This window comes from Haliaeetus albicilla, chromosome 1 (assembly GCF_947461875.1).
Source record: "Haliaeetus albicilla chromosome 1, bHalAlb1.1, whole genome shotgun sequence".
NCBI lineage: Eukaryota > Metazoa > Chordata > Aves > Accipitriformes > Accipitridae > Haliaeetus > Haliaeetus albicilla.
In genome coordinates, this window is record NC_091483.1 from 85081104 (window position 1) to 85093906 (window position 12803).

At 51.8% G+C, this 12803-nt stretch overlaps 1 protein-coding gene across 16 annotated transcripts in view; it reads right to left on the bottom strand.

Moving 5' to 3' along the window:
* DCTN1 (dynactin subunit 1) overlaps positions 1-12803 on the bottom strand; it is an 85403-nt gene that overhangs the window by 13070 nt on the left and 59530 nt on the right. For 11 of the 16 annotated variants that reach the window (XM_069797838.1, XM_069797846.1, XM_069797830.1 and 8 more), the window contains 9 exons: positions 12312-12500; positions 10355-10393; positions 8595-8792; positions 5775-5979; positions 4530-4608; positions 3002-3161; positions 1848-1952; positions 1311-1502; positions 424-540 (listed from right to left, as the gene is read on the bottom strand). In XM_069797838.1, coding sequence (XP_069653939.1) covers positions 424-540; positions 1311-1502; positions 1848-1952; positions 3002-3161; positions 4530-4608; positions 5775-5979; positions 8595-8792; positions 10355-10393; positions 12312-12500 — 1284 coding nt within the window. The remainder of the gene's footprint in view (positions 1-423; positions 541-1310; positions 1503-1847; positions 1953-3001; positions 3162-4529; positions 4609-5774; positions 5980-8594; positions 8793-10354; positions 10394-12311; positions 12501-12803) is intronic. The other 5 variants (XM_069797813.1, XM_069797804.1, XM_069797786.1 and 2 more) reach the window with 2 other exon arrangements.

Below are 12803 nucleotides of genomic sequence, written 5' to 3' on the forward strand. Positions count from 1 at the left end.
GCTCTGCCCTAACACCGGGTACAGGGTACACCATGTATCTGTGCTCACAAGCATTCTTTCTTTCCTGCCAGCATTCACAGTGTGATAAAAACAATGCTTACATTGTCAGCTCTGAGCACGCTCTTTCACAGAAAACATCCCTTTTTGCACAGCAGTATTTGAACTTTGACATTTCTCTTAGGAGAGAGAAACATCCTGACAGTTGCCTCAGCCTGTTTCCATGGCTGGCACAAGCACCACAGGCCAACACCAAGACCTGTGCCCCCAGGCCAGCCCTACTGCATGGGGAATACCCACTCCGAGCCTGGCACCCACATGCTGGTGCCGTGCCTCAGTGCCACTGCTTCAGGAGCCTCGCACACGGGAAGGAATGTACCCTGTTCAGTTCACACGCCTGGTGCACAGCTCTCCTGCTGGCCCTACCTTAGCATGGGCTTTCGTCTCTGCAAATTTAATCTTGAAGTCAAACATCTCGGGAGGAGGCTGCTGCTGCTTCTCAGCAGACGCTTCTTGCTGACTCATGAGTTCTCGGTTCATGTCCTGAGCACAGAAAGAAGCTGCAATTACACATAGAGACAAGCAGCACAGAGGAGATCTGTAATCCCACACCCTCTGCAGTACATACACACCTCACCTCCCAATGCCCCCTTCCTTGGGGAGGGCAGGGGGGGATCACCGGGGGCTCATTGTGCAACACACACAATGATGGATGAAAGTAAGGAAGAGGAATATAAGTGCTTTCCAAATGCTCGGCTGACCACACAATGTATTGAAGCCAAGGAATCCACACAGACTCATTACCCATCTCCTTTCACTGCCAGCAAAGCCCAGGAGAACCAAGCCCAGTGCTGGACCCCACGCTATTCTGTCTCGTCCAGGACTTGTTTCCCAAGCCTGGAGCACAAGCAGCACAGCACAGTAAAAAGCTGAAGCAGCCATGTGTTCAGAAGTATTTTACAGTACTGACTTCAGCAGGGGCTCTGCCAGCGAGCCCCATCTGGACACAGGCAGAAGGACAGGCAGGGCTGTCAGAGGTCACAACAAGCACATGTAATCTGGTACTGCTGGAGGTCCCCAGGAAAGCTCAGTTAGGAACCTGCTCTCCAGCATTAGCCATCTGTGTTCTGCCATGCCCATCTCCCACAAGACCAGGAGGCAGTGTGCCATTCCTGCCCCCAGGGACCACCTCCTCTGGTAATGCTCTTGCCTACATATGCTCAGTCTCCTCGTCACCGAGGTGGGCTCCCAGAGGAGCACGGCTCCAGCGGGAACTGCCCCACTGCCGTGCCAGGGGCACCAAAGGGCCACACCTGAAGGCGTGCAGTCAGCTTTCTGTATTTTTTGATGGTCTGCTGGTAGTCGGCCACGGTCTCCTGCGCAGCCTCCACACGCTTCTCCGCCTCGCGGACCCGCGCCGACGCCATATCCAGCTGCTCCCGTAACTCCAGCTCTGTCTCCCGGGCATTTTCCTGCAGCTCGTCATTCATCTCATTCATGGCTTCCTGGCAAGGAGGAGGCAGCACGGGATGCGGTTACACCACAGCCTAGCAAGCAACAGCAGTTGGGCATCTTTGGAGCAGGGCAGAGGGGCACCCCAGGATGTAAGGAGCATACTCTGCAGAGCAGAAGCGTGCACTGTTGGGAAGCAGCACCGAGCGTAATGCCTGCAGAGAGGTTTCCCAGTCCCTTCTGGCACTGCTGCCAGGCAGTTCACAGTGCCTCAGGCAGCCTCACTGCCAAGGTGTCGGCTGGACCAGCCCTTGCATCAGCCCAGCCACACACCAGGCACGAAGCAAGGGGCGCAAGCCCTCCAGTACCAGCCCTTACTCCAGAGGAGTCCGTCTTACCAGGTCCCCGACAGTCTCGCGCAGCTCCCGGACCTTCTCCTCCAGGTCTAAGTTTCTCTCCGTCAGAGTCTCCACCATCTCTTCAGCACCCAAAGCAGCATCCACCTGCAAGCACACACCACATCATCCTCCAACCTGGAGCTCAACACGCTGCAGCAAGCAGCTCAAAAATCCTTTTATACCACTGGGGGATCACTCTGCTGAGCTGTGGGACATGGCTGATAAATCTGTCTCCCCATCCTGAGGTGACAGTTTGCCAGACAGTGCTTAAGCTCCCTCCTGATAACAGAGAACAGCATCCCTCAGGAGAGCAAACAATTCAAACTAGAACAGCCAGCAGCCCCAGAAGGAAAAGCACATGAGAAGAGAGGCTTGGCTTTGGTTCTTAGAGATGTCACTGGCTCTTTAGCTGCAGCATCAGGGCACAAGTTTGAATGGTTCCAGGTCAGTGTAAATGATGCTGACCTTCAGGCTGAGCCTTGGCAGACTTGTGACAATGCTTTCCAGGCAGACTTGTGACAATGCTTTCCAAGCTCCCTGTCCCCCCCGACCTAGGCAAGCAGTTATACACTTACAGTATTAATGGAGGAATGGGCATTTCAGTCTTTGCATTTAAGAAGCATCACCTCTGCTAGCAGCCCACCTTCTACCTAACTCAGGCTAATGCTCAGAGAGCATGAGGCCAGCTTCCCTCCAGAACTGCAGTTTAGAGGAATTGCACAGGCTATTCTGCAGTGAATGAAGAACCTTTCTAAGGGCTGCTCCACACCTGCACCAACATCTCAGCCTGGCCAGGAACAAGCCTCATGAAGATCACCCAGGCAGGAAGATGTGATGGATCAGCGCTGAGCGAACAGCAAACACAGACTAGCCCTGGAAAGCAGGACACATCATCCATGTCCTGTGTTCAAGAGCCACCCTATGGCCAAGCAGAGTCCAGCACAGTTCCGCTGCTGGAACAGGGTTTGCTTTTACACAGGGACGCAGAAGTATTAGTCCCTGCAGATGTATTACCGAGCATGGCTCTCCAAGAGTGACTGACAGAAAGCGTTCTGTGCCAGGAGGTGACCCAAGCTTGCCTGACAGGAGTTGCTCAATGCCCCAAATGGCCGCAAACTTCCCCTCCCCGCCTATCCTTCCCCCAACAGACTCACCTGCTCCTTTAGCTCATCAACCATTTTCTCTGCCTGCTTAACCTCCTCCTGAAGCTTCTCTCTCTGCTGACGCAGGGACTCCAGCTCTGTGTTTTTCTTCTCCATTTGCTTTTGAAGCTTCACGTGTTCCTGCTTCTCTGATGCAGACAAGTCCCGCATCCTTTGACAGAGCAACCAGACCCATCACAAGCCCAGCAGAGACCCAGGTACCAGAGCAAGAGAAGCCATTCCCTTCCCAGACATTGCTCTTGGTTGGCACCAGCAGAGTCAAGACCCCCTGCCTGTGCTGGCGCTGGCTGCCTATCAGCAGTGCGAGCAGAGCTCCTTTGGAGCCTCTCGCAGCCCCTCCCTGGGGGGGACATGAACAGCGTCCCCAGAGAACAGCTCATTAATAGCAAGGGATGGGGGTGAATCAGTGCCTGAGATGGCACCTTCCTTTGAAACAATGAGAGCAATAGGGGATGGAGAGAACAGAAGAGGAGAATGTAGAAAAATAGACAACAGAGACAGGCAGGAAAGAATAGCTGTAAATGGAACAGGCTAAAGCACAGAAAGGAAGAACCCAGTGAGCAAAGAAAAATAAGTCACATTCACAGCCTTTCACAGTGTAAAAGGGAAGGTCAGCAGCAGAAAGAAGACAAAGCACAGAGAAGGAAAGGTGCTTCATCATGCACTGAGAACAGAGCTTTGCTTATGTGTACATTGAGGCGCCTGTGCGAACAGCTCTGCTAACAGCCCCAAAGTGGCTCTGCCCAGGGAGTGCAGGTGATGGGAGCTGCTCTCACTTGGACCTTCTTTATGTCTCCCACCCCAAACACACACTGGTTTGGAAGTCCTTGCAAAGCAGTTTCTTGTGTTTCCCATCAGGAGGGGATGCTACCACCTCCTCTACCTCTTCCTGGCCTACAGGAATAATTGTCTTTAAGCACAGGCTGTTCTCTGCACCAAAGGCAACACAGCACGCTGCACACACTGAACCACAGCCACACGGGAGGAGTGAGGTGAGACAGAAAGCAGTGGTGTGGTTACCAGAGGGACCCCACCTGAACATGTGGCTTCCAGAAAAAAAAGCCCCGAAGTCCTAAGCCCTGGCAGATGGGCTTGGCCAGGGAAAGGCAACAACCAGGTCCCAGGCTCAAGAAACCTGAAGCAGGACCTGCGCAGGAGGGGTCTGGAGAACTGTCCTGTACAGGCTGCTTGAATAAACCTGCAGCTGTGCTGGAGAAGCAGAGCACTGCATGCACAGAGGAATGAAATACAGAAGCTTTCTGAAGCGGCTCATTTTCTCCCGATCTACAATAGTCTCCAGTGACAAGAGATTCCCCCTTCTCTGTTGCATGCTTAAAGGAGCACCAGAGCTCAGAAACAACCCAAGACCAGCTAGCAGGTGTTACATCGGCTGCTCAGGGGAAGTATTTGGATCAGTGCTCTGACACAAACTCCTATTAGGCTAAGAGAGCGTGAGATGCCATAAGAAGGAACTCACTGGCAGCACCCCAGCCTTTGGGGAGCACAAGTGGTCTCCTACCTTACAAGAGCTTCCTTGAGTCTCGCATTTTGCTCTTCCAACTGTTTGACTTGGTAACTGGATGCTGCTCCATCCGAGCCTGCAGTAGAAAGGAAGCATTATTTTGCTTGTGTAGAAGTAGCAGCTGCTAAACAGATCCAGTTCTCTTAACGCTAAGCGACATTACAAACACTAGTAAGAGGACAGCTACATCACACCAAGGGGAAACGCATCAGTCCCTCTCCTGCAACTGAGCAAAACTGAAGCCTGGTGCATAACACTGGTGTTCATAGGCTGAGAGATTCCCCCGATGCCACCAAAGCCAGCTAGTGCAGATGAAGAATCACTGTACCAACCTACAGACTGTACCCGAGCAGCCGCTGGGCTATGGCAGTGGCATGACACTGGATACTGTGAGTGCTCTCAGCTCTCAACCCTCCCGGCCCTCACAATTCAGTGAAAACAAACTCAAATCAAAGACATTGCTCATGTCAGAAATTTCCACATCTCCCTGCAGACTACTCTTGTCCTCCCTGCGTTTTTCCCAGTTCCTTGACTTGTCTACCTTTCTGTCACATCCCTCAGCCTCCCTGATCATCTGCTGCTTCTATGGGTTTGATTTTGTTTTCCAGTGAATGCCAATACTACAAGTGTTTAAAGGCTGGCTTGTTTCCTGCTGTGTATAATTTTAAAGCTCACCTTGAATACCAAGAACTAAGACACCACAGGGGAATCAAAACAAGGGTAATGCGCTGGTTTTGAAGCTGTGCTCAGCGTGAAACTGGGAGGTTGGATCAGTAAGGAACAAAAGCAGTTGTTACCTCCCACATAAAGTCTGTCCCAGTCAAACACTTTTTGTGGTGGGATCCACTGTCCCCAGGAAAATGACAAGCATTAAAACTAAGCCTGAGCTCCTCTAAGCCCAGGACAGGACCACTTGTCCCCAGACTCAAAAGCACAGCAGCACCATCTCTGCCTTCTCAGTGAGGCTGGGACTCCAGTGAAGATGAAGCTGAGCTGCTGCCTGCTGCTGACCTGCCCAGGTGTGATGGTTGTACCTCTGCCTGCCAAGCAGGGCTGGGGACACAGCAGAAAGCACCAGCGGCTGCTGGGGAAAATCACAGAGGCAAAGCCTCAGCCCCACCACAACCAGCAGTGAGGAGCCACCACTGCTCCAAGGCAGTCAAGCGTTCTCCTCCCTGGTGGGGAGCTACCTTGTGCAGTGGGACCCAGGCTGAGACCACCCAAAAGCTGACCCCTTCCCACCTTTCTCTTCAATCTCATGCTTCAAGATCTCCAGGTCCATCGTGAGATATTCCACCTTCTCTTTCAGGGAGTCCACCTCCTGCTGCAGGGACTCTGCTCGCTCTTCTGCCATCTCCTTGTCCAGAGTTGCCATTTCAATGGCGTCAGCAGTGTCTGCCATCTCCTCCATGTAGCGCTCCTTGGCTTCCAAGGCATCTTTGGCTTCCTGTGGTCAAGCACACATGGGTGAGAAGACCCTGGAAGCCCAAGGCCAACGATGGAGAGACCCCTCTCATACACAACGAGCATTGGACAATTATGTCTCTCATGGCTGTCCCAAAGGGAGGATCAACTCCAATTAACAACAGCTTAGCTGGGCTGAGAGGGGAAGGCCCACTGCCAGTGCTCCAGGGTGCCCACCTCCCCTCTCCTGAGGCCTCTCCCCTGTTTCACACCTTCTCCCATCCATGAAAGAGCCCAGCAGAAAAACAATCTGCAGGTGAGGACAGACAGATATGAAGACAGAAAATATGTAGGCTTGTACTGGAGCACACAATCAAATAAATCACTGGGGAAACAAACCAAGAATCCACCCTGGAAAACTAGGGCAGAGAGAAGCAAAAGCTCGGCTAGGTCCTGCTGTCTGCCTGGGAGCAGCAGGCACAGATGCAAAGAGCAGGTAACCTGTCCTTGGGGAGAAGGGAAAGAGGAAATTCACCAACCTGCAGCAGACATTTCAAATGACACCCCAAGGCAAGGCTCAGCAACAGCAGAGCAGCCACAGGAGAAATGCTGCTTGATAACGAGCAACGCTAAGATTCATTAGCTCCAAAGCCCTGTGGCTTTCACTGGCAGTGACTCATATCAACCAGCCCCGCAGGGCAGGAGCTCAAAATGTGTTAGTTTAGCTAAAGGGAGATGAGTTTTAACAGATTAAAGTCTACACTAGAGAGTCAGGATCAGGACCCCCCCCCGCCCCCAGGAAGCCACTGGAGAGAGGAACCCACTCCAGAGCAGGCCAGGAAAGACATGGCATACAGGGAAGGGAGCACCCATTTACGCCCCTGTCACTGGGACAGGGAGGACTCACATGCCCAGCACCCACAGGGGCTGAGGTGGGCTGGGAGCCCTGCAGATCGTCTACTCCAAGCCCTGCTCAAGCTGGGGCGGCTGAGCCAGCTGCCCAGGACCCTGTCTGATCGTGTCTCATACATCCCCAGGGACGGAGACTCCAAACATCTCTGAGTAACCTGCTCCAGTGTTTGATCACCTTCACAAGGAAAAGGTTTTTCCTTATGTTTAAACTGAATTTCCTGTATTTCAGTTTGTGCCCCTTTCTCCTTGCACTCTCAGTGGGCACCACAAAGAAGAGTCTGGCTCTGACTTCTTACTTCCCCCATCAGGTATTTACACACATCGGTAAGACCCCTCACACGCCCCTCAGCCTTCCCAGATACCCGTCACTGCTTAGCTCAGATGAGACTGTTTAACTCACTGTTTAACAACAGCTCCTGAGATATTCCAGCTTGCTTCAGCCCAGTTCCCAAATAGACTTAATGCTGATTGTCAACTCAGTACAACAAAACAAAAGCTTATATTAATGCTGTATTTAAAATGAAACCACGTTGGGATGTAACTGCTTTAAGCCATGAGTACTGTGCAGGAACATACTGCTCACTTTTCAAGTATATTGCTTTAACATAACATAGAAACAAGCAAGAAGAAGGACAAGCTGCTGCTTCACAAACATTGGAGAGCCAAAGACAAGCGCAGGGCAAAAAAACCCTTCCACCACGCAGATGTGGCAGTTTTAAAAATTGTTCAAGACATCCAGGCATTGGGACAGCGGGAAAGCTTAGGCTGCACAGTCAGCATCAGGAGAGATGAACAGATCCCACGGCATCACCAGTAAGCCTCTTCCTACAGGGCGGGCTCTTCCAGCTGGATTGGAAACCTCAATACACGGCAATGCTCTTAAAGCTGCTGGAGCCCACTGATTTTTGAAGCCAGTTGCAAGATCTCCAGGAGCTTTACTTAAGCTTTTGAAGGTGGGACTGGCAGTTTATCAGCAGGTTTGAATTTGAATGGTGTCCCTCCCACAGCACTGGCAGACCTGCAACAGCAGATTAAACCAGAGAAACATGGCTGCTGCCACACTTGGACACCTATCCTGCAAGTTGAGATGGGCAACTTCCTCCTCAACTATCACAATCTTCATCCCCATCCATTAAAGGAAACCACCTCTAATGTCAACTTATCTTACCCTGCACAAGCATGAAAGTTGCACTGATAGAGGAATCGACTCGGGGACAGATCAGACGTTCCTGCCTCAAAGGTCAGGCTGTCTGACAGGTGGGGCAGCCAGGCAGCAAAAAGCAAAGCAAATCCTGGCATGCACATCATCTCTGGTACCTTTGCAGGACTGTGCAAAGTCCACCCAAAGGCTCTGCCTGCTCTGACATCTCGTGTGGTTAAAGAATGAAGCTGTGACTTCAGCTCCAGGACAAGCTGCATGTGCTACTGCCATGATGGACCAGACCCATGCTCACATGCTGCATTAAACACGCAGCGTAGTCTGACTGTATCTGGGATTTGCACTGGCAGCTCAATACCTAAATCAATATTTACACCGGAGAGAACAGCAATATGTGAGGTCAGAGGCCATTTTAGGAGCTGGCATGTATTCAGAAGACAGGAGTCAGGACAGCACACAGTTTAAGGCTAGCTGACACTTCATAAAAAAACCCCACACACATTTTCAGCAATTGAATTAGCCCTGGAATCACCTCTCTGTATGCAAGCCCCAGGACCGAAGCTGCGCAGCTCCCCAGGGATGCTCACCTTTTTGGCCTCCTTTAAACGTTTCTGGAGATCAGCTTGTTGTTCTTGCATTTTGCTCTTCCATTCCTGCACCTGCTCCAGCTGGATCTTGTACTTCTCAAGCTCTTTAAGCTTCGCTTTGTCTTCATTTCGCTTTATCTTCAGAGTCTCCAATTTCTCCTCCAGGTCCTTGACTTGAGAACGCAAATTTTCCTCCTCCTACAACATCAAACCAAGAATTACCAAAAGGAGCAGCAGCATCCTTTGGAGAGAGCTCCAGATACATTAATTTAACCCACACAGAACCTGACCCATCAGCTAGCCTGTATTTTGGCATTGTTACTGTGCAGTTTTAGAAGAACGCATCACTCTACACTTGGAGCTACAGAGTCCATCTGTCATTTTAATCTGTTGATTTTTACTACATGTACAACATGTGATAAATGTTCCTTGAGACACTGACATAAACCTTTTGGCTGGCAAAAGGTCCTGAGAACCTTGCTTTTGACTTCACTGCGATCTATGGATGCCTAAATCCTTTAAAAACAAAACAAAACAAAAAAAACCACCACTAACATGTCCAAGTTCACCCTTCAGCAACTCTTCCTCTGCTCCTACTCAGAGTAGAGCAATGGCACGCAAGAAACATGTTTTCATAGACAGAACCAGATCTCACAGAAAGGTTCTAATCAAAACAACGTGCACGATGGTACAGACTTACAGCAGCCAGTGGATTTAGTTATTAGCGTGTAATTCAGAAACATGCTGACACACACATGTAGGGTGCACCTCAAACGGCACGTTCATGCTGCGACTTCACTGTGCTCTGGGCGAGCTGCTCCCCTTTCTTCATCCCCCAACACCCAACCATCCTACAGAGCACGGCAGACGTTTGTACAGGGGGGTCTCCCCCACGCTCCCTACCCGGGGGGCCGGTGCGCATTGTAACCCACAGTGTGTCAGACCCAGGGCAGCTCTACAAGAGCGAACCAGGTACAAGCCTAAAACCCAGGAATCCTGCCTCGGCAGATTGACTCCTGAAATGGTCTCTGCTGTGCACCCCTGATCAGCTTGCACAGGCAGCCCAAGACTTTCTCCAAGGCTTTTCTAGCCCATTACCCCCACAGAGGCGGGTGCCTCAGGCCGTTCCCGCAGCACTGCTGGCTGGCCAGCACCCCTCTGCATTCACCTCCTTCTGCTCTAAGTGAATTTGGGCCACGTTAGTTGGGCTTCATCATGAAACCAGCTTTACCTGTAGTAAAAGATACAGCTTGAGGAGGATACCAACACCAGGACGCAATGGTCCAGGAGTGCCTGCACAGTGACACAGCACTGCAGCTGGGTCCTGCAGCGTTATCTTGAGACCAAAGCCAATGGTGGCTGAAATGAAAGCTGGTGCACGGAAAAGGGACACAGGCTGGAGATTTCCAACAAGATGCAAACGCAGGCCCCTCGGGGGTTGCAGCTCCCCCAGCTATAACGGTTCCCTGGCACAAGCCTCTTATGCTCCAAGGGCAAAGGCACACCTGACTCACCTTAAAACACAGGCAAGGTTGGCACCGTGTTTCTAAACAGCTATGCTGCAACTGCAGAACTGCTCATGCAGGAAGGGAAACACCACTCAAGCAGCACAAACTCATAAAGGTATTGCACAGCCACATATGAGCTGTTACTGAAGAGTGAGTTAGGTTGAGGAAAAACCCTTGGCTCCCCATTACGGAGCTGATGGGCCAATTTCCACATGCATGCTCATCAAACCAGAGCCTCGGGGCAGCGGTCACCTGGCCTTCATGGAGACACTGAGACACTGCCAAGCTGTTCTGGAGACAGAGAATACCATCAGTTACGCTGACCTGTCTTGAACACAAATCATACATCTAAAGTACACTTGTGTTTTACAGAATGGGACAATAACTGAGGTTGGGAGAGGGGAGTGGAGGTCTCTGCTCCACCTCCCTGCTCAGTCATGCTGAGCAGATGAGGCTGCTCAGGTCCTCATCCAGCCAAGCTCTTGCTGTCTCCAAGGACAAGGTCCCACAGCCCCTCTAGACCCATGCCAGTGTTTGACCACTCTCACCATGACAGCTCTTCCCTAACACCGGCCAGAATGTCCTGTGCTGCCACTCATGCCTGTCGCCCCATTCCCCGTCACTGCACACCTCTGAGGAAAGTCCGGTGTCCATACCATTTAAAGAAAACCCCACCTGAGGTCCCATCTCTTTTAAATTCTGTAAATAAGTGTTGGTGCTGTACGATGGACCCCAGGCTCCCCTTGGTACCTGGACTTTGCAGTCCCACTTCCCTCACTTGCAGCCTGCGCAGCTCCTGTGAGAACCCTCACAAAGAGCAGCGTAGCTGCCTGAAGCCAGGGCGATTCAGTCTTTAAGTGGCATAGCCCAGACAGCCCCTGCCAGAGATGGCCCTGTGCTCTTCACCAGTGCCCACTTGATCCCACAGCAGCATCCATGTAATCCCCCAGTGAGCTCCCACCAGGGAAAACTGATCCTGTATTTCCTGGTTCAGCTCCTACAGCCAGAGAAAGGCTGATGCAAACCTGGGCAAACAGCTGCAAGCAAGGTCAGGAGAAGGGGACGCGATCCCCCTCTTCTGGCAGTAGCACAGGGTTAAAGCAGCCTCATGGCTAAAGCTTAAAAATCATGAAGCTGGGTGACATTAAGGAACAGATTTTGAAAAAAAATCCTACACAACACCAAGCAGCATAGGAAAGCCATACAGATTTCTCCTCTGCTGCTTTCTCAACCCTGGTCACACAGATGCCACCAGTACTACCAAATGAATGGTTTTTACACCCATTAGATAAACCTGTTACCAGAGTCCTCAGGGGGAACCTGGGGGAGTGGGGACATCCCTTCCTCCCACCCAGTGGTGGCATTTCCAGCCTTTTCCTCAATACACAACCTCAGAGCGAGCTCTTTGTCCTCTCATGCTATTAATTCTTTGCCCTCATGCCCCAAATCTTTCACAAGCTCTAATTTTAACTAATTAATACAAAGCAGGATGGAAGTAATGAAAAACTATTTTAAAGATCGAAAATGGAATAACTATGCTGATATAGTTATTAGAAACACCCAAGTTCAGGAAATATTGGACCTCTCTAAGTCGTCTTTGTATCTGAAGGCAGGAGCATTCCCAAAGCGCATCCACTGCTGGTCCCTCTGCTCCAGTTCACCCAACACCAGTGGGTGGAGTGGGCAGTGTTCAGGTCCTCCTCTGGGTTTAATGCAGTCAAGCTCTCCCCTCACCAGCAGGTTCAAGCTCTGACTCAGAGCCTCGGCCTCCAGCACGTTCACCTGCCAAACTGCTCTGATGCCACATGTATCCCACTGAGACCCGGGAAGGAAGAACGTGCATCAGGAACCGAATTAAGCTATGGCCTCTTCTCTTCGGGAGTGTCTTTCCAGCTTTGGTCTGTCGGCCTCTGCATTTGTTCTTGGCCAACTCCCTGCCAAGCTGTGCACAGTCCTCTCTGTCCCTCGGGTGCCTGGCTGCTCTGCTTCTCCCGCAGACCGTGATACCCACACCCAGCACAGCCTTACGGGCGGTCACACAAGCCCTGTGCGGTGACCACCAGCGGGACCCCTCAGAGGATCTCTTGCTCTCCTTTTCTTCCTCCTCCTCCTCCCAGTGCTGGTAGTAGGTTTTCTTTTCTCCTCCCCTCAGGAGCTGCCATCCTTCCACACTGGCAGAAGCCGACAGCTTACCTGGGCCACAGCTTACCTTTGTGGGTGAGGGAACCAGAGGTGCCACCGGAGAGGTCAGGGAGGGAGTTGGAATAACCGGGGCCACGAGTGGTGTCTGAGCAGGCGTGCTGGGCTCGCTGCTGCTCATCTCCCCGCCGGAGGCAGAAGCTGAGCCCGAGGGTCCAGCCGTGCCACTGGATGCTGCAGAATTGGGGGTCCGGGTGGGCTGCAAAACAACACGGTCAAGGGAGAAAGTCAGATGAGCATGTTTCATGGGAGACAACGCTTCCACGACCGGTCCATCTCCCTGCACTCTTTGAGACCACTTCATCTCTGGTTTCCTTTCACCAGGGTGTTTCTGTTTCTCCAGGTCAGCCACTGGAGCCACCTTTCCAGCACAGATGAAACCCAGAGCATGGCAACAGCAGAGACATCAACAGCAAAACAGCTCTGGCTGGATGGAGTGCATCCGTGCCCTCGCTGTACCCAGACCTGCAGCGTGCTGAGGACCAGCACTACTGCAGAGACT